Source organism: Dipodomys ordii, unplaced genomic scaffold (assembly GCF_000151885.1).
Source record: "Dipodomys ordii isolate 6190 unplaced genomic scaffold, Dord_2.0 Scaffold43, whole genome shotgun sequence".
Lineage (NCBI taxonomy): Eukaryota > Metazoa > Chordata > Mammalia > Rodentia > Heteromyidae > Dipodomys > Dipodomys ordii.
The window spans coordinates 7,099,282-7,125,383 of NW_012267259.1; the positions used below are offsets into that span (position 1 = coordinate 7,099,282).

The 26,102-nt window shown below is 37.9% G+C and overlaps 2 protein-coding genes across 4 annotated transcripts in view; one reads left to right on the forward strand and one right to left on the reverse strand.

The window, feature by feature from the left end:
- The window catches only part of Txnl1 (thioredoxin-like 1), a 30,686-nt gene extending 26,803 nt beyond the window's left edge, over positions 1-3,883 (reverse strand). The window contains exon 1 of the mRNA XM_013018999.1: positions 3,649-3,883. Coding sequence (XP_012874453.1) covers positions 3,649-3,800 — 152 coding nt within the window. The 5' untranslated portion in view covers positions 3,801-3,883. The remainder of the gene's footprint in view (positions 1-3,648) is intronic.
- Positions 3,884-4,087: 204 nt separating this feature from the next.
- Positions 4,088-26,102, forward strand: part of Wdr7 (WD repeat domain 7) — a 295,434-nt gene continuing 273,419 nt past the window's right edge. For 2 of the 3 annotated variants that reach the window (XM_013019010.1, XM_013019012.1), the window contains exons 1-7: positions 4,088-4,280; positions 13,485-13,662; positions 14,812-14,918; positions 16,805-16,883; positions 19,011-19,185; positions 23,652-23,728; positions 24,891-25,010. In XM_013019010.1, coding sequence (XP_012874464.1) covers positions 13,504-13,662; positions 14,812-14,918; positions 16,805-16,883; positions 19,011-19,185; positions 23,652-23,728; positions 24,891-25,010 — 717 coding nt within the window. In that variant the 5' untranslated portion in view covers positions 4,088-4,280; positions 13,485-13,503. The remainder of the gene's footprint in view (positions 4,281-13,484; positions 13,663-14,811; positions 14,919-16,804; positions 16,884-19,010; positions 19,186-23,651; positions 23,729-24,890; positions 25,011-26,102) is intronic. The other variant, XM_013019011.1, reaches the window with a different exon arrangement.

The window sequence follows — 26,102 nt, forward strand, 5'->3', positions numbered from 1 at the left end:
GCTACCAGTTGGTTTTTCCTGAGGTTTCTGTTTCTTTATGTCTTCTTTTCACTCCATCTTCACATAGGCTTTGTCAGTATGTGCATGTACATACAATGCTCTTCCTTCCCTTACAAGGACAATAGTCCTATTCAATTAGGACTTTATTGATGGCTTAGCTTGATCTTAATGTCCTCCTCTAAAGCTTATCTCTAAATATTGTCATCATTGGGGGCAGAAATTCAACCTAAGAAATTTCAGGGGCCAATTACTGAGAAAAAAAAGAGAGAGAAGGAAATTTAGGGCAGCTCAGTCCTTATGTCTGGCAAAAGAACTCAGGCAAGACTTGAACATAAGTAAAGGTGATAGAAAAATTATTAGAATGAAATAAGGTAAAGAGAACATGTGGCATAGGTATACTGTGGGAAGAGAGCACTTCAGCCCATGTTAGCCACCTTGCTGGATACATAGATCGATCTTAGGTTAAACAGGGATAATTGGAGTCTTAAAGACAACTTTCTGGTGAGTGGGTCTCCTTTCTGTTCCCTAAAATGTTTTAGTGCTGAAGATCTAGTGCCCTGCCCTTCTTTCGTCATTTTTTTGCACTTCTTACTCATTCTTTTTTAGCTCTTTTACCCCACTTCATTTTTTGTTTATAAACTTATCCTGCCATCTGCAATTTGTATAGGCTGAAATTCTGAGTGATTGTTTTTCAGAAGCAAACTTTAGCAATGTACACATTCTTGAGAAGGAAGATGCAAAGAGACATTTATAAAATTTAAATCTAACAGAGGCATTTACTTTCTTAATGATGGAAACGAATGATCTTGTTATATTCATTCTCTCAGTTCTCTTTCTGCTATATTGCTCTAAGTTGTCTTTGTCACCTCCTATCATATCATTACCCTCTTTGAGTTCCTTAACACTATTTGTCTCTTCAGGCCAGGGTGCAGGAATTGCTTTTGGCTATTGGTAATGCCAGAGTACTAACTGAGGAAACTTGGTCTGGCTACTCAGCCTGATGACACTAGTGTAGACCCGAGTAGACAAAGTGTCATGAAATGGAAACCTTATACAGACAGAAGAGATTGTGGCCACTATAATCTCATAGTAGGTAACCATCATGCACTTCAGCTCAAGATGAGTGCTCTACCACTTGAGCAACAGCTCCACTTCCAGTTTTCTGAGTGATTTATTGAAGATAAGAGTCTCATGGACTTTCGTGCCAGGGCTGGCTTTGAACTGTGATCCTCAGATCTCAGCCTCATGAGTAGTTAGGATTACAGGCGTGAGCCACCAGCGCCAGGCTGGCACCTATGATTTCTAGGTACACTTTTCATGCTTAGAGCACGAACCACCATTAGCCATCTAGCACTAAAATAACTAGTAAGCGCAGATACTATCTACTAGCTAACCAGCAGTGCTTAGAACCATTATTCTTCTAATGCCAAAAGAGGTCATTTGGCTTACAAGGACTACCACTTTTTTTCTCCCCTATTCTCACTCCCCAGAACCTTGTCATATGATTAATCCAGTCCCTTTCTTTACAGATTTATACTCCTTACTAAGTAATCCACAATTGCCCACTTTGAATATAGTAATTTTTTTTTCAGTCATGGGGCTTGAACTTGGGGCTTAGACACTCTCCCTGACCTTTTTTACTCAAGGCTGGCACTCTACCACCACTTGAAGCCAGAGCACCACTTCCAGTTTTCTGATGGTTAAGTGGAGAAAAGTCTCATGGACTTGCCTGCCCAGGCTGGCTTTGAGCCACAGTCCTCAAGTCTCAGCTTCCCAAGGATTACAGGCATGAGCCAACAGTGCTCAGCAACTTTTTTCTTTTGTGACTCTGCCTTATACAAAAAAAAATTAAATGTCCAAACTCCATTTGGGGGCTGGGTGGTCAAATAATCATCTGCAGATAAATACATGAGTTATCATCATAAAAGACATAGTTGGTACTGTTAAAGTAGCAGTCAGGAAATACACAGAAAAGCAAACTGTTACAAAGTGAATTTAAAAATGACAACAAACCAAGAATAAAATGACATGACTCATCAGATAAAGAAGCAGAATCAAAGTGGTCAAAGGTCAAAAACCAAAAGAATGACTACTTGAGAAACACTTGAAGTTAGCAGAGGAGAAATTGGTTATTATCCAGACAACAAGGGCAATGGAATCAAGGAGTTAATTTTTAGCCTAGTGGATAGAATCAACTCAGCAACAACTCTAACAAATCCTCAGAAATTAAAAATAATTATCATTTGTCATGGAAAATACATACTTTTGTAAGAACATCTTACAACAATCCAGAAATGCAAGCAGTTTTATGTGTACATGTGCATGTGTACACTTGCACTGCGGCTTGAACTCAGGGTTCCTTGCTCTTATTTGGATTTTTTGCTCAAGGCTGGACTATCACTTGAGCCACATCTCCACCATAAACTTTTTGCTGGTTAACTGGTGATAAGAGTCTCATGGACATTCTTGCCCATACTAGCTTCAAACTGTGGTACTCATAAATCAACTACCTGAGTAGCTAGGATTACAGGTATGCGCAAAATTTATCAACTTTGTTGTTAAATTTTGTAAACATTGTAAAGAAGGATCAAAGTGCTATCAGTCTGAAGCTTTTCATAAATCTTTCCAGTCACCTCATTTTTCAGAAGGTATTTGAAACAACAAATTATCTAACTAGTGTTTGTTGAATAAGATTATTTATCTAGGAAAGGCATCAGGTGTCTTTCACAAATTAAGCAAGTTTTAACATAGTCTAAGAATATCCTGTGGTGAATACCATGTTTCTTATATTTCCAAAAAGCTCCTATATATTGTGGAGGAAATTATGAATTTAGTGCTGTAACAGGAGAGGGAGTGAATATATTAAAGCTAGCTGGCCAAGGAATTATTCTCTTAAACATCTTTTGGTTTTCCATTCACTAATGTGATTATATGGCAATTAGTTAAAAATAGAAGAAAATAATAGAACTCCAATTTGCAATAAAAGACAACCTCAGAATTATAGATTTTTCAAGTGTTTCACTGACTTCCCTGGTGAACATTGTGGTCCATATTTTCCAATCATGATAGCAGCAGAGCTGGTGTCTACAAATAAACAGAAACTGTAAATAAGAAACCTCAGGACCTAACTGACAGTTCCTTAGCTATATGCTTCACAAACTAAGGAAGAAGTTTGGAGTAAACTTATCAGGACACTGATTGGTTTGTCACGTGTTTCTGGGAAGAAAAGGTCTAAACTGGGGAGAAAAGGAAGACTTTCCATTAAAATAATAATAATAAACGACAGGAAGTGTCAAGTCACCAACCCAGTATTACTTTTCCTCTTCTCTGCCATTGAATGAATTCAACATTCTTCCTCTCAAATACTGAGAGGAAGACAGACACGCATGAGGCATTAACACTTATGGAGTTCATTTAACTTGATAGACAATTCGAGGTCATTATCCTCGCTTTGTAAACGGTATCAAAAAAGAGAGAATAAAGAGAAGCAACAAAAATTTTGCCCAAGATGACACTGGCCTCTAAGCGGTGAGAGATGTGAATACAGAGCTCAGATTCCACCTTTCCTTTGCTGCCCACAGGGAAAATGTATTATTCATTTCTTCACTAGGAGTGTTGCACAAGGTCAGACTTCCTTTAGTCACATACCCCAAGTTCCTCCTCTCACAGTCTTGGGTCAGGGGTAACAGCTCAATTCCGAGGTCAGAAGGAAACAGTAACATTTTCCAGCTTCCTGAAACACAACCGTAGAAGCACACATTTTGAACATCTTGGTTCCAAAGAACACCTAGACTGTCCATTCCATCCTTCTCACCAAGTTGATCATCCCAACAAGGGAACGAGAGGCAAGAAGAGAGCCTAGACCAGACTTCCCACAACCATAATGGCGGCCGTGCACTCCCTGCCCACACTAGATCGCTTTTTCAGCCGTCCGGTTTCCATGGTAACACGGCCGTTCCTCCAATGGCGTGGCGCCCTGGGAAGCTCTGAGCACGTCCCTCCCTCCTCCTCACTTTTGCGACAGTTGCGGCGAAAGTCACGGCAGTTGAGGCTGGTGTCAGCTGATTTACTGCAGCGGCGGCGGCGGTAGCGGCGGCGGCGGCGCGGCCACAGCACCTTGCAGCCTCAGTGAAGAGAGGGCGGCCCGGCAGGACCGGCCCACACGGACTTGCGTACCCGACACCCTCCTGAGAAGCTCTTCCCTCGCCGCGTCCTCGTTTCCCGGGGTGCCCACGGCTGGCTGACAGCTTCGCAGTATGAGGTGAAGCCGTGACGGACAGGTGAGGGGCTTCCCAGCCTCCGGGTCAGCCCCGGCGCGCGACGCCCCTGCGCGGTGGAATGAAGGGGTCGAAGGTCACAGGTCACACACCCGGCCCTAGCCGGGGGCCGCGCCGGCTGTCAGATCTCTGCTCCTGGGAGCTGAGTTCGGAGCTTCTCCTCCTGGGGCCGGCGCATCCCCTGACGCCCTTATCGGGAGCCTGGGCTCCGGCCCAGGGGGCTTTGGGGGCCTTTGGGCTGATGAGTGACATTGGTGCTTGAAAGAGTGGCCCGTGACACTACTTTGCCAGTAGGGACAATCTAAACGAGGTGAGGTGATTAGTGATGGTCGCGAGTGGCTGTGGACAATGCTTTGGGGGATACACAGGGTCTGCCCTTCCCTCTTGGTGCTGCGCTTCGGTTTGCTCCCTGCCCGAGGTACTGCCGACTGCTATGGTTTCATCCTTGAGTTGCCACTTGCCTGTGCCCGTCATCAGTCATCCCTTTGCCCTTCTTCTTGGTCTGCAAGTCTGTGCTACTTGGTTTACTCATGGGCCCAGCGTTCTGAGGCTGTGTTTGGAGTGGGAGCTACCCTGCCTCTGATTCAAACATCATGGCGTTTGTTTTTGATCCACTGGATATGTCTCTTTCTCAGGTCCGGTGCAGAATTCACACGTTCTTACATTGGAAATGATGGCAACTTGAGTTACATCACAACCTGTGTTTGTCTTTGGATGCTGCCGATTTTAGGGTGTAAGCAGGAGCAGCTACAGATTTCTTTCCTTGCAACATTTGCCACAAAATGAAAAGGGCAGACGCTTAACTCTTTTTGATATCTATTGCTTCAATTTTATGAACGAGTGCAAGAGTTGCCCATAACAAAAGGCGGAAGTTTTGGCTTTTGTTATATAAAAATTGTAGTTTACATCTGTTGCTTGTTTGATAAGCAAACGGTGACAATGTGGAGGTGGATGGCCACTCAAAAAAATGAAAATAACGTGTTGAAAATGTCGTTATTACTAGGAAGAATAAAAACTGCCCAATTTCATCCAAAATAGTGAATCTTCATTACATTCAATTGCATACAAACTAGTATCAATAGATAGGAAAGGTCTCATCGTCACCATTAGCTAGATTATTATAGAGAAATTTGTTCTTTTAAATGTCTGTTTATTGCTATTTATAGCTTAATTTACAAAGACTTGGGAGATGAGATGAATCACAGAGGCACATTTAGATCAGAATACTACCATGGGAACTTAAATTTTGAGGCAGTGAGCCTGGAATGCAACAATTTTCCTTTTATCTTGGAAACATAAGAAGCTCTATTTTAAAATTGAAGGAAGTGGAGTGAGGTTTTCTCTATGGGAGCTTAAACAATGAGAACTTTAAAAGTAGTGAAATGTTTTTAACTTTTAACTTTGCTGGCATACATACATTATAAATGAGTCTTTAGAAGTTGTTTTGGACTTCAGGCATAGAGGATTGAGTTAATCTTACTTAGTTAAGTAATCATTTGTTTGTGCAAGCCTCCCCTACCTCTATTCATTGCCTTTTGTTTCCAAATGCCACTGCATTTTCTTGCTCATCAACCCAGTGACAAGCTTTCCATTATGTATGCTATGTGCTCCTTTTTGGCTGTGTTATTAAATAGGCATTGCTTTCAGTGCCTACATTTTTAATTCATAGAGATATCATGCTATATATTGCATTGACTTCTTTTTCTTACTGCATTTTGGAGATCTGTTTGTGTTGTCTATTGTTTCTAATGTCACAGTATTTCAGAATGTCTGTCTATTTTAGTTAATCTACTGTTTGTGGATAGCCATATGACTTTCATTTTCCTAGCATTATAGGCAATATGAGAAAAGCATACCTTTTAGATGTATGCAGAAATGTGATTGTGGAGTGTACCATATTCATACAGTTTATTGAAATTGCCAGATTATGTTCCAGAATGAGCTGCAGTGGGTCCGTAGTCTTGCAAGTGTTTTCAAACACTTGTCCCCACCATGCTTGGAGTTGTTTGCTGCCTTAATTCTTCTAGACTAATAAATAAAAGATAAAATCTCATCTTAACTTACATCTCACTAGTACAAACCAATTTGAGTGTTTCCTCATAAACATTTTATATTTTGTAGTTTTTTCCTTTTACAAAATTTGCCTCTTGAATCCTTTACTCATTTTACTTTACTCATTTTACTCCTTTTGTTGTTTCAGTCTTAGGATGTTTGCTGTTGCTAGTAACATTACCACAGATTTGATCATTTTTTAATGTGAGAAAGCGTAGTTTTGACTATCAGTTCTGGACCACATAGAGTGATAACTTTATTGCAGTCTGTGTACTGAGGCAGTGCAAGGCATCACATCATTAGAGACAGGAAGCAGGAAGCAGAGAGACAGAGAGTGGGAGAAGGGAGGGAGAGAGAGAGAGAATGTATTTATGCATTGTCTGGTTTCTCTTCCTCTTCTTTGGAACCACTGGTATTCAATTATGGGGGTTCTGTTCTGATCACCTTATCTAATCCTAATCACTTCCTAAAGGTCTCATCTCTAAACAATACAGTCAGGTTAAATTTCCACTCCCTTGTACCTCACAATGAGATTAAATGTTAACACAAGTCCTCTTAGTGGAGCACAGTTCAGCCATATCCAAACCACAGCACAACTTTTTTAAAATTTTTTTATTGTAAAGATACTATACAGAGGGTTACAGTTACATAAGCAAGGTAATTGTTACCCCCCTCCATTGTTTTCCCCCTAACATCCCTTCCCTCCCTACCTTCCCCGAGGTTCTTTTTTTTTTAATTGTGATTAAGTAATTACATAATTTTCCAAATTTCACAGTATTGTGGAATAATGATGCTCATTTAAAGTCACAAGCTCATTCTAACTTTCCTGGAGCAAATTGTCTATCACAGTCTATAACATATAATGGCGTACACATATACACCATACATGTGATCAGCAGCATGGGGATATTTAGTAGTGGTTCCACCAGATGAGTGGAATTCTTTGTTTCTTAAGTCCTGTTTATTTTGTCGTATCACCTAACATTTTGGATTTAGCATCCACTTACCAGGGAGACCATGTACCGTTTATCTCTTTGCTCTTGGCTTGCCTCGCTCAACATGATTCCTTCTAGCTCCATCTATTTCCCTGCAACTACCATTATTTGTCATTTCTAATGGCTGCATAATATTCCATTGTGTATAGATACCACAATTTTTGGATCCATTCATCTGTGGTGGGGCATCTGGGTTGTTTCCATAGCCTAGCTATTGTCAACAGTCACAGCACAACTTTTTCTTTTCTTTTCTTTTCTTTTTTGTTGGTCATGGGGCTTGAACACTGGGCCTGGGCGCTGTCCCTGTGCTCTTCAGCTCAACGTGAGCACTCTACCTCTTGAGCCACAGCACCACTTCTGATTTTCTAGTGGTTTATTGGAGATCAGAGTCTCATGGACTTTTCTGCCCAGGCTGACTTTGAACCATGATTCTCAGATTTCAGCCTCCTGAGTAGCTGGGATTACAGGCATGAGCCACCGGTGCCCAGCTACAACTTTTTCTTTTCTGAAGTATTTTTTGTTGTTTTTAATAGATAGTAATAAATAAATAGATAGTAATTATTTTAATTATTATTTAAATTATCTTTAATTTTAGTCATTAACTTTTTTTTCTTCCAGTCCTGGGGCTTGAGCTCTGGACCTGGATGTTGTCCTGGAGCTTCTTTTGCTCAAGGCTAGAGCTTTAACAATTGAGCCACAGCACCACTTCTAGCTTTTTCTGAGTAGTTTATTGGAGAGAAGAATCTTGTGGACTTTCCTGCCTGGGCGGGCTTCAAACCACCATCCTCAGCTGTCACCCTCCTGAGCAGCTAGGATTACAAGTGTGAGCCACTGGTGCCTGGCTGTCACTTACATTTTTTGTTATATCCTTCTTTGAGCAGACATCTTTAATTTTGATACAATAGGTTTTTTGTGAATTTTGTTTCAAAAGTCTTTCTTTGCTTTTATATCACAAAGTAACTCCTCCCATGTTATGTATTGCTAATTTTACAGTTTTCTTTTAAACTCATAGGCTTTCATAATCCAGAGTTCACTTTTTTTGAATTGGATTTTTATACATCATAAATTGGTGATCCAGTTTCTTTTCTGTATGACATACCAATATCCTTCGCATTATTCTTTCCTTAATGATCTTGGTTCAGGCACATGCCTGAGTAGGAAGGGAGCCCAATCTTAGAATTAGCCAGTGGGAGAAACAGGGCTATTTGCATGACTGACTTGTGTCAAGACAGCCTAGAAGTGCAAGGCTCAAAGTTCAAACCTTAGTACCACATATTTAAAAAAAAAATAGAACAATAAAATGTTAGGGTCCTAGAAAATTTTCAAGGTGTTAAGAGTTGTTGGGTTTTTTTTTTTAATAGAAACCTTCTAACACTTGTAATTTATGACCCTTCATGCTAGTTAAAGATAGTTTCCTGGTGTTTTGTGTGTGTATGTATGTATGTATATGTGTGTGTGTGTGTGTGTGTGTGTGTGTGTGTATATTTCTCTTTGGATAATATATGTCAGTGATAACAGCCTGGTTGAGGTTGGATTCCATTTTATATATTTGGCTGCCTTTCTTTTTCTTTTTTTTTTTTTGCCAGTCCTGGGGCTTGAACTCAGGGACTGGGCACTCACTGTCTGTGAGCTTTTTGTGCTCAAGGCTAACACTCTACCACTTTAGCCACAGCACCACTTCTGGCTTTTTCTATGTATGTGGTACTGAGGAATCTAACCCAGGACTTCATCCATGCCAGGCAAGCACTCTACCACTAAGCCACCTTCCCAGCCCATTGACTGCCTTTCTTGTAGGCTACTGTTTCTAACCTTTTTCAAATATGAACAAGTAGTACCAACCACCGTTAGTGGGAGTAAAAGGTTCATATTAATGAGTCTCACTTTGTTTTGACCAACATCTTTTTCCTTTATTGCCAGAGATTAGTGAATATAATAGTGATTCTGTCAGCTAATTTGTTTTGTTGGTCCTAAGGTATGTTTTTTGTGTATGTGTCACCTAGAGAATAAAAGGAAGCAGTAAAACTTGCAGCTGAGAATAAATAGTATGTTAATGAGGATTTGATTAAGGAGGTGTATTAATTGATGGATTATTGCAGAAAATTCATAAAAACTCCTTGTCAAAATCAATACATGTAAAATCAGGACATGATTTGCTTTAATTTTTTTTTTTTGCGGGATATGACTTTTTAAAATCCAAAGCAAATATACTTTATTAACTTGTTCCCTTTTCCCCCATTGTTTTCTTTCTATGTGCCAGGAATTCTAAGCAGTAGGAATATAATACGGAATAAAATGAAAACCAATTTTCATTTTCATGGTACTTACATTATAGCAGTAAACATGGATGATATACACATAAACATGGTATGTTAAATGATGGCAAGAGCTTCTTTTGTGTAGTGGATTTTGCAGTTTGTTTGGTCAGGGAAGATCTCACCAAGAGGATAGTATTTTACTGGGTGTTGTGACTCATACCTGTAATCCTAGCTACCCTTTAGGCTGAGATTGGAAGGATCGTAGTTCAAGGATAGCAGGAGTAAAAAATTCACCCCTCCCTGTCTTGATCAATGAAGAACTATTTACAGGGCTATTGAGAGTTTTGATAGAAATTTGAGGTAAAGAACTAGAAATGATTGGAGCTGCATGTGAGATTAGAGGCAGGCTAGGAAGAAGGTGAAGTTGGTTCCATTAAACGGAATCTGTTTCCTCCAAAAGTGAGAGCTTGGTAGGCATAGTACACTTTAGCTTAATCAGAACTTGAAATTAGTGCAGATTGGTGATAGTGAAAGAATGCAGACATCTTAATGACAACAGCAGAAATTAAAGAATGATTTATATGCCTCAGAATCTATGAGTACCTTAAAATTTTTGATTTATTTTTGAACTGACAATTCTGCAGCTCTTCAAAAATCTCTAAGTATGTGCTCAGGGCTGCTTTAGCTATAAGAAATGTGTCGTGTCCTAGTACCATCTGCTCATTCCACATGTTCTTTTGAAACCAAGTACAAGAACTTCCTTTAAGAAAGTAGTCTTAAAGTATCAGGTGCATCAAGATTATATCTTGTAACCCAAATAAGGTATGGCAGTGTCAATTGCTTAGGTGTTAGAAAAGCTGTGTCCCACAGACATCTTTTATTTGTTGGGGGGGGTAGACTTTTTGTTCAAGGCTGGTACTTGACTACTTCTGGTTTTTGTTTTTTGGTAGTTAATTGGAGATAAGAGTCTCAGATACATGTCTGACTGGGTGGCTTGCAGTCATGATCCTTAGAGCTCACCTTCCTGAGTAGCTAGGATTACAGATGTGAGCCACCTGTGTGTGCTCAGCCCTCACAACTCTTAAACACCAACAGTGTACTCTTGTAAGGAGGCAGCTGAGAATTGGTTTTAGAATCTAGGATTTCCCCCAAACTGTCTTTATTATCTACTACAGATTTTTTTCCAAAGTCTTCAATAAATTTGTGGCAAAAGTACAAACCAAAAGAAATTAATCAGTTTCTTCATGACACCATACTGTGAACTTGATTTGGACACTTTGTTTTGACAAGTGAGGGAGGAATACTGTCAGAGAATTTTATTAGGTCCTTAGAAACATTTCTTCTTTCCATGCTGCTGTAGCAAGAACGTTTAGCTATTTATGTTTGTAGTCACTGCTCATCATATTCTCCATTGGTACTTAGGTAGCTAAGGCCTATTCTAGTTCATGTATGCTGTTTCCATGAGAAAAGTTGGGTTTGTTTTTGTCTGCTGTCACAGGGTGTATTCCTGGTACGTAGCACAAGATAATTGATGCTCCTCTGAAAATGACTATATAGGATAGAAACATATTTTGCTTTTGCACTTGACAGAAAAACAAATATGGAGAAAATAAGGTTGACCTAATGCTTGATTTTTGAAAATATTTTACTTTTGTAGCTTTTAGAAATTGCTCAAGATACCAGTATTACATAGCATATAGGATGGTCTTATCGGAGTATCACTTCATGACTTATGCATAGTTTCAAAGGAGAAAATAACTACAGTTACAGTGCAAATATTTGGTGCCTAGTTTCCTGATTAAATGGGTAAAGTAGTGTCACTGATGGTAGGACAAAGTACCATTACAAGCATTTTATGATCCTGCAATGTGAGTTACGTCACCTATGGCGTATTCTTGCCAAAAGAGTGACTTGAGCCTAATGATGCTTTTAATTCAGTCTTCAGTTTATAGAAAAAACAGAGGCCAGAGACAAAGTTTAATCCTAAGAAGACTATCACAAAAAATAAAAAATACAGAATATTAGACAAACATTGGCATTGTGTTGTTTCTAAAAAGTTAGTATGAGAAAGAAAATAAAATGATTGTTGTTCTGGAACTAAAGAGGCATAACAACAAATCTGTTTGGGCTTCCATAACAAAATACTGAAGACATTGTGGCTTAAGTAACAGAAATTTATCATCTCATAGTTTTGGAGGCTAAAATTTCAAATCAAGACTTGCCAGGGTTTGTTTCTGGCGAAGCTCTTCTGTTTGTGTTCAAGTGGCAAAGGGAGGAAAGGTCTTATATATCTTCTTTGTATAAGGACACTATCTCCTTGTAATCTCAGGTACTCTGGAGCAGACATAGAAGAACTACAATTTGAAGGCAGCCCAGACAAAACAAGCTGTGTACAGTGGTGTACCTGAATCAGAAGAATAGTTAAGAGATAGTGATCTGAGGCTGGCTGTGGGAAAAAACTCAAGACCCTATCTTAAAAATAATTAAAACCAAAAAGGGCCGTGGATGTGGCTCAAGTGTTAGAATATCAGCCTAAGCAAGCGTGAAGCTTTCACTACTGAACACCAGCCATAGCACATTGAACCCACTAGCTTAGCATCTTACTTATTTACAGGCCTAGTTTCCAAATATAGTCACATTAGTGGTTAGTTCAACATATGAATTACAGGAGGACAAAACCACTTAGTACCCTAAGTGGGGGTGGAAATAAAACTTGAGGTTTTTTTTTTTTTAATTTATAGGCTTGGAAAATACCACAAAAAGCATTTTGTAGACAGTTGAAGTAATTTGAATTGCGATGTTGCTGATAATTGTGACAGTGATAATGGTATTATGTATATGAAACTATATCTTTTAAGTTCTGTATTTAAAAGTATTTAGACATCTTAATCTCAATAAAAATTTCAAAAAGTCCTTAGACCTGAATTTTTATGATTTGTATAGAATATTTTCAAATTATTCAACTTGTAAGTCTCTGTGTACATGTATGTGTGTTTATGCACACATGTGCATCAATAAGCATATATGTAGACATATACACTGACAAGGGAAGTATGAAAGTATATTTGATGAAGAACTTGATACTGTTTTGTGGACACTTTATATACTTGAATTTTTTTCTGAATAAAAATGTGAGAGGAAATCAAAAAGGAAAAAATAAATAACCAAGTTTTTTTTAAAAAGCAAAGAAACAAAAAGAAAAACAAAACCCTCAAAGGTCACACTTAAGGTAAAACATCTTAGGAACAAAAGAAAGTAAAAGATTTTCCTTTGTCTTTTGAATTTTTTAGGGCCTTCTAGGTCTCCATATATCTGGATAGAAGAAAAGAGGGAATGTAGAAAGGATAATTGAGGAGGTAGACTATACCAGGAAAAAGTGAACAGTAAAGGACAAATAAATTATAATCAGCAGTGTCAAACCAGCACTCTACACCCTATATCAAATGATTGGGTATAGAGAGAATAGCTATCAATGGGCAATGTCAAAACATCTTTTCTCTCGCTTTTTTTGTAGGTTGTTCTCTTTAGGATATTGGAAAGTTCTGCCATGTGGTAGCAATTAAAAAGATGGTTGACCTCTGTGTTTCAGGATGTGATTCATCCTTAAATGAAGTTTTTTGAAGGTAGAGACTAGAGTACTAGAGTACATGGAAATTTTTATAGTACAGAAATGGAGGCACCAAGCTAAAGTCCACAGGTGTCTTAAGTTTTTAGGTACATGAATCTGGAAGTAGATACAACAAATTAGTCTTTTTTTTTTTTTTGGAATGACAAGGTTTTTAAGTGGTTAAAATTTACTACTAGGAAAATACGCTTATTTTCATATTTTATTTGTTGTCTTCATTATAATGACATACAAATTGCTTTAGAAGGAAATGTGATATCTGACATTATTACCTTAAAAGTTTCAGGTTTGAAAACACAATGGCAGGAAACAGCCTTGTTCTACCCATTGTTCTTTGGGGCCGAAAAGCACCAACACATTGTATCTCAACAGTACTTTTAACTGATGATGGGACCACGCTTGTAACAGGATGCCATGATGGACAGATATGTCTTTGGGACCTTTCAGTAGAATTAGAAGTGAGTATTTGAAATGTTTGCTGTATATTTTATTTATTTACCTATTTTGCTGGTTGTGGGGCCGGAACTCTGGGCATGGGCGCTGTCCCTCAGCTCTTCAGCTTAGGGCTAGCACTCTACCACTTGAGCCAAAGCACCCCTTCAGGTTTTTTCTGCTTATTTGGTGTTGAGGAATCGTACCCAGGGCCTCATGCATGCAAGGCAAGCACTCTACCACTGACCCACCTTCCCAGCCCTGCTGTACATTTTAAATATAAGTAGCTATTTTATGGAAAATTAAATAGTCCTGGAATAATTTAAACTCTTATGTTCTGCAAAACATGTTTTGATTAAAATTGATAGTATGCAGATTGGCTATCTTATTCATTAGAATTATTAATGTCTGCTGGCTTTTGGCAACTTTCACATTTAATATTATCCCAGGTTACATGTAAGATATATCAAAATATTATAACTCATACTGAAAATGTCTCCAAAGAGATACAAAAAAACAGATTAAAACATTTATATTTTATAGTGTAAATGTTTTGAGTGTAGCAAAAGTTTTTATAAAGTGTAAGTTTTGTTGTATTGATTACTATTTTTTATACATTAATCAAATTCTTAACGTATTTTCCCAGAATACTAAATAGATAGTGCTTAGGAATATATTAGTGAATACTGGCACTGTCCTCTATGTGATATTGGTAATGTCAGTTCTTGTTTCAATTTCAGCATCAGGACTAGTTGGTAGTGTGATTGTGAACATTAAATGGGTCAGAGTTAACTGTCTGTTCTTAGGTTTTAGTGTTCTGAGCAATTGCTTTTTCAGGCCTACTATGTTTGTTAAATTTTGAGTATTTAACGTGATTATGAATTAAAAGGTGTATTTAACTGGGTGCTTGTGGCTCCCAGTTACTAAGGAAACTGATATTAGAAGACTGAGGTTTGAAGCCAACCTGAACAGAAAAGTCTGTGAGACTGTATCTCCGGAAATTAACCAGTAGAATGTTGGACTGAATGTATGGCTCAACTGTTAGAGTGCATGAGTAAACAATCTAGGCAAGAGTGTGAAGCCCTAAGTTGAAAGCACTGTACTGGCATGTACACACACACACACGGTATATTTTTTATTTTGTATTTATGTCACTTTTCTTTTTTTACTTCTAGGTTAATCCTCGAGCACTGTTGTTTGGTCATACAGCTTCAATCACTTGTTTGTCTAAAGCTTGTTCTTCTAGTGACAAACAGTATATTGTCAGTGCATCTGCAAGTGGGTAAGTGTTTTCTTGGTTTTATTTTGACGCATGCAGGTCATTTCTCTTAAAATTTTTTTGACAGTTAAATTACATGTTTTTATGTATTACAATATGATAGTATCTTCTTCCTTTCCTATGTTTTTATAAATGGTAACACTATTTTTAAAGAGGGCACTTTTTCTTTCCTCTTTTTCTCTTGGGGTACTTCTTCCATTGACAATTATGGTTTTAAGGATATAAATGTAAAACAGTCTTGTAATATTGTTATGACTTATGATTATTTCTTTTTTTACCTTGAGAATACTAGGACTACATAAAAGTTAAACCAGGATCATTAATCCTTACGATATTTTTGTTGAATTTTCAGACAACTTTGATATTACAAAAAATCCTGAATGAGGCTAAGCTGGCATAAATTTGGGAGATGAAGCTCTGTGGAAGTTTGTGCAATTATATTTATGTGTGTTAATAAATGATTATAGTGGATTTTGTTCCTAAGTCTTATAGTGTTGCTTTCCTTTGGAGAGGCAGGTCAGTAGCTATAGGATCCAGATTGTGAGGAAGTTTTTAAAAATATTTTTGGTATTTGGAAAGTTGTGTATTCATATAATATACTATTTAAGCAGGTTGGAGAACTATAAGACATTGTTTTCTCTTTTCTTGTAATTTTGTATTTGAAGAGAACTTCATATGATTCTTTAGAAAGGAAAGTGACAATAGCAGGTAAAAATGTTGTACTTGCTTGGTTAAAGGAAAAAAGCATATTAGAATTCTTGTTTTAAATTGAGTGTTCTTTGAAAAACACTTGTGTCATGTGAGAAGTAAAATACAATATCTTTAGGCAATCCCTTGAAATTTCTAGTAATTTGCATTAAATTTTTTATTATTATGAAGGTAATATATAGAGAGGTTACACTTTTTTTGGGGGAGGGTCCGGTTGTAGGGCCTGAACTCTGGGCCTGGGCGCTGTCCCCTCAGCTCTTCAGCTCAAAGCTAGTGCTCTACCACTTAAGCCACAGCGCCATTTCCGGCTTTTATCTTTTTGCTTATGTGGTACTGAGGAATCGAACCCAGGGCCTCATGCATGAAAGGCAAGCTCTCTACCACTGAGCCACCTTCCCAGCCCCTAGAGAGGTTACACTTACATAGGTCAGGTAAAGAGTACGTTTCCTTTTGGACAATGTCACCACTTCCCTCGCATTTACCCAGTATTAATTGAATTTTATTATTATTCTGTTAAATGAATCTTATTTCTTCAAAAGACATGTTATATTGACATTTCTATTTTCAATGTCTTATCTTCACTTTGATATATAAGCTTTTTTTGTATGTACTTAGTAAAACTGTAATAAATCCAGAATCATAGTGGAGTATTTTTAAATTGTAAATGTTTGGAATTTCTTTGACTTTAACTTTGATTTTTTTTACATTACTACATTTCAAGCTGCATTGATAACAAATGATAAATTTCAGTAGTTTAAAAGCTTCTTTTTTTCTTTTTACTCGTGTATATTTCTTGGAGGCTTTGCTCTGCTTCATTTTATCATCCTTACTTTGAGGTTTGGGATGAGGGAGCAACTGTTGTCTAAAAGAGTCAATATCTGAAACAGAGGTTGATGAAAAAGAGAGTTCTGGAGGGTCTCTCATTAGTCCTGGTCAGATCTACTCACAGGATTCCACCAACCAAAAAGGAACCAGAAACACATCCAGATGTGGATTGAGGTGGGGGAATAGACATTCTGGAGGTTCGGATGGGGTTAGGATGGTAGGTGAGAGAATTCCAAATTTTGACCAGTAGGAATAATAAATTTGCTACTTTTCTGTAATATATTAACTTTAAAGGAAGATTAATTTTCAATCACTGTCACATATTGAACAATGCTAGCTATTATTTTGTTTTATAGGGAGATGTGCCTGTGGGATGTGAATGATGGCCGATGTATTGAATTTACAAAATTAGCTTGCACACATACTGGCATACAGGTTAGTATCTATTTTTGTAGCTAAGTTAGCACAGTTTATTACAAAGGTAGACTTAAAACATGTTTCAAAGCATTAGATTTGTGTTTTTATGTGAAAAATAGTGAGAAGGGGTGACTGGATACGAAAACTAGATTAATAGTGAAAGTATACTTCATAAGGTAAATTTAAAGTTGGTAAGGGAAATAAAATTGGGGTGACTAATGGAGAAGCCACCTCTGTGGTTTGGAGTTACTCTAGTTTCTCAGATTAGAGCTTGTATTAGACAGTTTTCCATTATTATAACAAATAACTGAGATAATCAATTTTGAAGAGAAGACATTTATTTCCCTCACTGTTTTAGAATTTCAGTCCATTATCAAACAAGCCTGCTGCTTCTAAGCTTCTGATGGAGTGCTGGAAGACAGTGGTGGGGAACACATGGCAGAATAAGACTGCTTGCCTTACAGCCAGAAAGCAGAGGTGGGGAAGAGGAGTGATTAGTATCTGTTCAAAGGCCTACCTGTGATGACCTAAAGCTGCTCAGTAGGCCCCACCTCCTGTAGGATCCACCCCTCCCAATAGTGCCCCATGCCACCAAGCCTTCAACACATGGGCCTGTGGGGGACTCTGCATATCCACATTCTAGCATAGCTCCTTTACTTCTTAAATAAGTGCACGAGACCCAAAAGAGTACAATTATTTCCTGCCAAAGCTGTTATGAGTCCCTTACTGATTGATGCAGATCAGCCCTTTTTTTGGGGGGGGGGTCCGGTTAGTGGGACCTGAACTCTGGGCCTGGGCGCTGTCCCTGAGCTCTTCAGCTCAAGGCTAGCGCTCTACCACTTGAGCCACAGCGCCACTTCCGGCTTTTTTCTTTTTGCTTATGTGGTGCTGAGGAATCAAACCCAGGGCCTCATGCATGCAAAGCAAGCTCTTTACCACTGAGCCACCTTCCCAGCCTAGCCCATTTTTTAGATCCAATCTTTTTTTATGATCATACAATTACCTTTTGGGCTCATTTTTTGTAGCTTTTTTTTTTTTTTCCAGGGCTGAGGACCGAACCCAGGGCCTTGCACGCGCCGGGTGGGTGCCCTTCCGCTGGGCTAACCCCCCCAGCCCCTGGGCTCATTTTTTAAAACAAGACTTTCCAGCTCTTTTGAAGAAATAACCACTTTACATGTGTGGCTTAATGCATAGAGTATTATATTTGTAGATTATACTTTGAGATGCACATTTTTTCTTATCTTTGTATAATTGTCGAATTCTCTCTGCTTCATTTTACTTTTTTTTACTGTGTTGGGAAATTATGAAGTATATAAAATATGAACAGTTAAGTTGGAAAGGGAAATGAAGAGAGCCCATATTTATTGAGAAAATACTTTGTAGGCATTTCTTGTGTTTCATTTAGTCTTCCCCTATATCTTTACAAATTAAACAGAATTATATCATCTTATATGTAAGGATACCATGATCTAGAAAAATTAAATGACCTTACTTGTCTCACAGTGAGTCATTTCCTGAGTCAGGTCTGGCTGGTTCTAGGGACTATGCTCTTATGCAATGCTGCCTCCCTACTTAGACTAATAGCGTAATTTGTCAGGAAAGAAAAATCTGTGCTAACCCAGATGTGATCAGCAAAGGAAAATGTTTGCAAGGAGGTAGTGATTAGTGTGATATATGTCTTTCATGACTCTCTCATGCACTCTCTATTAAGAACTGCTTCAAGTTGGGCACTGGTGCTCATGTCTGTAATCCTAGTTATGCAAGAGGCTGAGATCTGAAGACTGTGGTTCAAAGCCAGCCTAGGCAAGAAAGTCCCAGGACCAGCACACATACATAAAAACGATCCTGTTTTATATTCTAGAGATGTATATAAAGGAGACTTATGAATTCTTTCCTAAAATAGTTGCCAAGAGAGGATATTAGGAAAATAATATTTTTTGTTATGGTTGAAAGTATTAGTATAACTTGACATATGTTTGTATGTACTGTACACATGTTGTATATGTCATATAGTGCATATTATGAAATTAGTACTAGAGGAATTTAGCATTTAGGAGAATATTATAGTATGCTTGATGAATGCATATTAATCAGGTAACTAAACTAAAACTTTTAAAAATCTTTTTCCTCTTCATATGAATTTAGTTCTACCAGTTCTCTGTTGGAAATCAGCGTGAAGGAAGGCTTTTATGCCATGGACATTATCCTGAAATACTCGTTGTGGATGCTACCAGCCTTGAGGTGTTGTACTCCTTAGTCTCAAAGATATCACCTGACTGGATTAGCTCCATGAGTATTATTCGATCCCACCGGACCCAAGGTCAGTTTATAATACCCTTTACGAACTTTAACACCATTATTTCCTGTTTAATTTATTGTGATGTTATATAACTGGCCAAAATTAATACTTTTTTAATTCTTATATTCAAGAGTAGTCCTACATGCATAAGAAATGTAAATATATATGTAATTTAAATAATGTAATAAATGTAAATAAATAAGAAATATAAAATAAATATAGTTAGAAGGAAAAAAAAGAGTAGTGCTAATAATTTATGGTCTGGCGCCACCTTTATGCAGGAGTCTTTGAATTAAAATTTATTTATTTATTGCAGTGAGCAAATTTAGCCTTTGTAGGTGACCTTCTGAAGTGAGGACGCATATTGTAACCTTTAGGGGTGTGGTGAGAAAATCTATAGGTGAAGCTATAGAGTCTGAAGCTATGGAGTCTGCTTTTGTCACTTGTTAAGAGGTATAGTGGTGTCTCCATTTCTTAGGGAGAAAATAAAAAGGGAGGAGACTAAATTTAATGCAAGTTTCTGTTAAGTGCCTGGCATATATTCGACAACACTAGATATTATTACCTTTTATTTCATTTCTATTGAAACCTTTCAATAACAACCATGAGAGCAAATGTAACATTATTAGGGAAAGAGCAGTAATTAATGTTCAGCATTGAATATATATTCTTATAAGCCACTTTTTCTCCCTAGTGGTTTCATGGTTATGTGATTTTCTATAAAGATTGATGGGTAACTACCATCATCACTATCACCATTACTATTCACTATGAGCATGAGGAAGCACGTTGAGCGGTTATATAGGATTTGTTTTCACATGACCCAGTACGGTAGGTGCTGTTGGCATTTCTTACAGAGATGAGGGGCTAATCAGGCTTATCAGGGTGTTCTCTTTGTCTTAGAATGGAGTAAGCTGACTGGTGGCCAGTAGAGCTTAGAGCTGTTACTTTAGCTACAGTGTTGTACATCTTACTATGAAGGGACTGCCTTCAGCTCTGTGGCAGCTTTCCTTTGTTACCATATAAGGGTGGAAACTAGCGTATAGCTTTTAGTCAGTAGCCATTAAAAAAAACTGTATTAGTTGCCCATTATCTTTGAGGTGCAAGGGATTGAACTAGTTAAGGTAACCAATATTTAATAAGGGAGGATGATATACAAACAACAATTCAGTATGCAAAGTGTGGCCAGGTAGAGAAACAGTAGAGCACAGATACAGAAAAGGGGCTTGAGGGCAGTGGGAAGATTGCTCAGATCAGATGAAGGCTAACCTAAGTTTTGGAAGATGGAGAGAAGTTTGGCAGACATGTGGATCAACATCTGATAGAGCAAATAGAGGTCTGGCCTACATGGGGATCAATGTCTGGCAGAGTAAATAGTCTGCCTCCATTACAAATAGTCTAGGTGTGTGTCTGAACCTAAAGGTTATCTTCTGTGTAAGAAGTGTGAAAGGCATAGTGGCAGGCTATAAGGCTGGTGAAACTGGGAAGGGCAGGTCAAGATGGATGCTGCCAACTAAGACTATTTGGGTTTTCCGTTAGATCAGGGGTTGGCAACTTTGAATTGTGGAGGACCAGATACTGAGTGTTTCACGTTCTGCAGGCCAAGCAGTCAGTGTTTCAACTGTTCAACTTTGCTATTATCTCACAAAAGTGATGGGGTTCTAATAAAACTTTATTTTCAAAAATAGGCAGTGTTTCTGCCCTATGAGCTAGAGGTGCCCTATGAGCTGTAGCTTGCTGGCTCCCACTAGATAATGAATAGTCTGTGGGTGGGAATGTACCAGTTAAATTTTTCTAACAGCCTAAAGCAGTGGCTGCAGGCAGAATATATCACCACATTTCCCACGTAGTTCTGCAAAGTATTGGTTTTGAAGTGCATTAATAGTTATTAGTGTAAAAAAGGAGGGATCTGTCATCAAATATAATTGGGAAATGGCTGGTAAAATAAAACTACCTGAATTTCTGTGATGCAGGACCTTCTCACAGAGGTTTTGTAATACATAGTGGTGAATTATTGCTTTATTCTTGAGTCTGGCAGTGAAAATTATGATTCATACTAATTTTTCAGGCAACAAGGAGCTTCTTGTTAGTATATTACCCCCAATCTTAGTTATAATCAATGATTTCTTTAAAAAAGGATTATTTTTGTGACCAAACAGTTACATGATTTTTACTTTTTTCTGCTGTCACTATATACATTAAACCACCTTATGGTCTCAATATCATAGAACATTAATGAACATTTTTTTCTGACCATGTAATTCTAGATGTTAATCAGTTACATTGTTATAAGCATTTAATTTTTAATCTGCATTTACCTTTTCCTAGTCCATGGATATTGGAGAGTTTTAAGTATATTGGTATATTGGTATGTTATTATAGTATCTCTGTACAGAGATCCTGGATATATGGTAATAAGTGAGTTCAGCACCTTCCATGCTTTGGGGAACCACTGTATGCAATATGATCAGGTTATTATTTAAATATACAAACAATTCTTTTTTTTAATGGTGTTTGAGATTGAATGTAGGGCCTTGTGATTGCTAGGAAGATGCATTATCACTTGGGCTGCATGCGTCCAGCCCCTTTTTTGGTTTTGGTTATTTTCAGGATAGAGTCTCATTGAATGTCCAGGCTGGTCTTGGCTGTGATCCTCCTACTTGTGCTTCCTCTTGTTCTGGGGATGACGGGTACTTGGCACTGCTCTCAGCTGCTGGTTGAGATGGAATCTTGAGAACTTTCTGCCCCAGCTGGTTTTAAACTATGAATTCCCAATTTTCTCCTCTTGAGTAGCTAGAATTACAAGCCTGAGGCACCACACTGTACCAACCAATTTTTAAAAATAGTATACACCCTTTATTGAAAATTTGGTATGTACGGTGTTATAATTTTTATAACAATTAGGGAAGTACTATTGTTATTCCTTTGTATTTGCTTTATATAAACACAATGAATTTGGGATAGGTAAGTTATCTATAGTTCATTAATTAATGAAGAAAGAGGAGATTTTGATTTTATTATTTTTGGCAAAACTGGATTTTGAACTCAGGGCTTCATGTTGACTTGGTTGGAAAACTTAACAAGTCAGCCATACTTCCAATCCTGCTTTGGAAATGCAGTCTAGCAAATTTTTCTGCACAGGCTGGCCTCAAACCATGATCCTCTAGATCTCAGCCTCCTACCTAGCTTGGATTTCATATGTGAAGCTCTGGTTCCTGGCCATCTTCCCTCCCTTTTGACCCACATTCTCTCAGAGCTCACATTTGTTTCCATTGTGTTGTGATTGGTTCATGACCAGAAGTTTATGAATTGAAGTTTTATATCCTACTTCATAGGGAAAAAAAGCGATTCCACTCCCTTCCCACCCTTTTTAAAATCTTGGGGTTTGAACTCAGGGCCCTAATGCTTGTTACCTGGTGCTTTGTCACTTGAGCTATGCCCCCTTGCTTTATTTTTTTTTTATATGAAGTCTAGTGGAACTTTTATGCTTGAGCTGGCATTGGACTCTGATCCTTCAGATCTTAGCTTCTTGAGTAGGTAGAATTATGGTCTTGAGCTTGTTTCTTGAGCTTTGACTTTATTCCCTGTTTTTTCTAAACACCACAGCAGTCAACATAGAAGACCTCAAAAGGTATAGCCCCATTTACACCCAAGCAATCAGTTCTGCAACACATATCAACCTAGCAACCTCTAATCCAATTCAGTTTTCATGTTCTCTGCCTGGACATAGCATTGGCTGCAGGTTGAGTGCCAAGTGCTCGGAGCTGTCTTCTCTCCCAAGTATTGATACCAGTAGCAAGTCTCAGATTGTTTTCCTTGTACTTCTGACTGACCACCTATAAATGGGAGTCCCATAACCTCCTCTTCAGCTTCAGTTAATTTGCTGCAGTAGCTCTCAGAATTTAGGGGAAACACTTCATTATTTGGATTATTACAAAGGATGGGGGAAAGAGATGCAGAGGGCATGGTGTAGGGGAAGAGAAGGTGGTGTTTCAGGCCCTCCCTGGGTGTGCTGCTTTCTAAGAGCCTTCACATGTTTGCAGTCCAGAAGCTCTCCAAACACTTTTAGATTTCATTGGGGGCAGAATGCCATATGAAATAGGGATCTTACAATCTACAAATCTACAATCACCAAAGAGCCAAAAGTGAAGCTGTGACTCAAGTGATAAACACCAGCTTTGAGTAAAAAAGCTGAGGGAGAGCACAGGGTCCTGAGTTCAAGCCCCGGTACTGGCACTGAAAAAAATAAAGAACACTTGAAATTAACATGAAATTTATTGAATAGATATTAAAGAAACCAAAAACAAATAGCCAGAAACAATTTTATTTCCATTCCAGATTATTGATGCTCCTTATTAGCCAGTGCTTCAAAATCTGTTCATTGTAAAACGTATTATTGCTTAATTTCATTGGAGCAGGTCACCTTAGTCTTTACAGAGAAAGAGTACTGTATTTGTAACATGGCTCTCTGTCCTTTCTTGGTTTAGAGGACACAGTGGTGGCACTCTCCGTGACAGGCATATTGAAGGTGTGGATTGTTACCTCTGAAATGAGTGGCATGCCGGTAAGACAAATGAGTCTTTTTTTTTTCCTTTTGTCATCTTAGGTTTTAGTAATGATGTCTCCTTTCCTTTCTTTTCTTAAAGGCAAAGGAAATACCTCTTCCATCTCAGTAGTTTTATAGACATCGTGTAAAGATCCCTAGTGTGCTGTCTGTATGAGTGAATTTGTGTTTTTATCTGATTGGAGACATCAGGTCCATCAAGGATAGGAAAAAGAAAACAATACACAGGATACAAAGTAGAAGAACACAAAAGAGAGCAACTTTTCCACTGCTTTTGTTTAAATGTTAAAAGATAGTCAAGGGAAGAGAATAAAGCAAACCACTTACATTAAAGTAATTTTGTATCACTGTAACAAAATGCCTCATATGAACAACTTAAACGAGAAAGGATTTATTTTGACTCATGAATTGAGACTTCAGTCCATAGTTGTTGACTCCATCAATTATGGACTCTCCAGTGAGGTAAAGTGTCATGGTGGTGGGCGTGTGCAGTGAAAGAGGCTATTTATTTCATGGCTGCTGGAAGCAGAGGCTGAGGGGACTAGATATAACCTCCAAGTCAGACTCCTAGTGACATACTTTCTGTACAGGGGCCCCACCTCCTGAAGTTTCCAGAGTCTTCCAAAATAGTGGCACCATCTACACTTGAGCCATTAGGGAACATTTTATATTCAAACTACAATGTACAAAAGGTACAAAAACCATTTTTAGTCTGGTATCTCAGTTCTTTGGGCTAGAATTCTTTGTCATATTTTAAAGGAAGGAAGATGATTTTATGATAATACTCACTCTTTTCTGTGCAGCATGGGACAGGTTAGGCATAGACTTTGGAAGAAACTAGGGGGAACTGATTGCTTTTTTCTTTTAACTAAAACACATACAACCTCAGAAATTAGCCTCAGTGAAAAATTTTACCATTTGCCATTGCCACAGAGATAATACTCTGACATGAATCCAGAACTAAATCTCAGCTGAAGCAAAGGCATTTGTGCTCAACTGTTTTGATGTATATTTTTGTTCTTTTTCTTCCTATGACTCTTACTAGAGGAGCTGAAAGAATGAACGTGCAAATGTGCTTTTATTTCATGCTGGTGTTTTTATTATTGTGTAGTAGTTTTAACTGACAAACTATTCCTGAAAGTTTACAAATCTCCCTTTTCAGGACACTGAGCCAATATTTGAGGAAGAATCTAAACCAATTTATTGTCAGAATTGCCAAAGCATCTCTTTTTGTGCATTCACACAAAGGTCACTTTTGGTTGTGTGCTCCAAATATTGGAGGGTAAGTTGCCTGACTATATAAGTAAGTAGTTGTGCTTTCATCCTTCAAGATGCTCACTTGCCAGACTTCCAAAAACAATCATAAGGATGTGCTTGGTACAAATACTCATGCCTAGCTTTGATATGTTTTGAAGAGTTGGGACTTAGCTGTATTTATTTGGGTTCATGGAATAATTTGGTTACTATATTTTATTGATCTCAAGTTCTACTTTTTGTTACTGCTTTAGTTCTTTTGTACAATGTCAGTACTGGTAGTAAAGATCTTCAGGCTGAACATTTCTTTGTAGGGTATTGCTAATATCAATTGACATTTTATTTTCCTGGCTTCTTAGAGTTGGGGAAGTCTTTTATGTCACTTAGGAGCTAGTTATTTAATCCTGTATAAAAATTGCACTGAAACTTCACATGGTGATGCAATAGATATATTTTATGGATTAGGACTTTAAGACGACTTAACTTAGCACCTCTGAGTTGCTTCAACTTCCATAAGTTTATCATTTGATTTGATGGTTAGTAGAGCTAGAGGCAGGTCTCCATTATTTGTTCTTAGACTGTTTTAGGCTATTATTGTATGGCTAATACTACATACCAATTCATGCAGTAACAAATCATGCTAACTTCATCTAGGACTTCTTAATTTTAAGGCTTTTGCATGAGCAATTTCATTTTTTTTCTTGAAAAATAAAAACTCTGGAATGAAGAATTCTCATTCCTCCTGGGCAAAAGTTCTAACAATTTAGAATATTCTTAAATTAAATATTGAAAGTGGTAGAAAAAACAATTCTGCTAGGAATTCTAAAGCCTAGCATTTTTAGACTTATCTCTGTCATTTATTTGGCTTATGAAATTTTGCAAGTGATGTAACCCTTATTTATAAAGTATAGTCTACAGATCACCTGTAGTGATTCTAAGGGCCAGATGAGGTAATGATTTTAGAGGTACTTTGTAAAGTTTGATATACCTTAAGTGTAATTAGCTTCAGTTGCTGGTGCAAGTATGGAAACTTTTCTTTTCCTTCCTTCCTTCCTTCCTCCTTCCTTCCTTCCTTCCTTCCTTCCTTCCTTCCTTCCTCCCTCCCTCCCTCCCTCTCTCC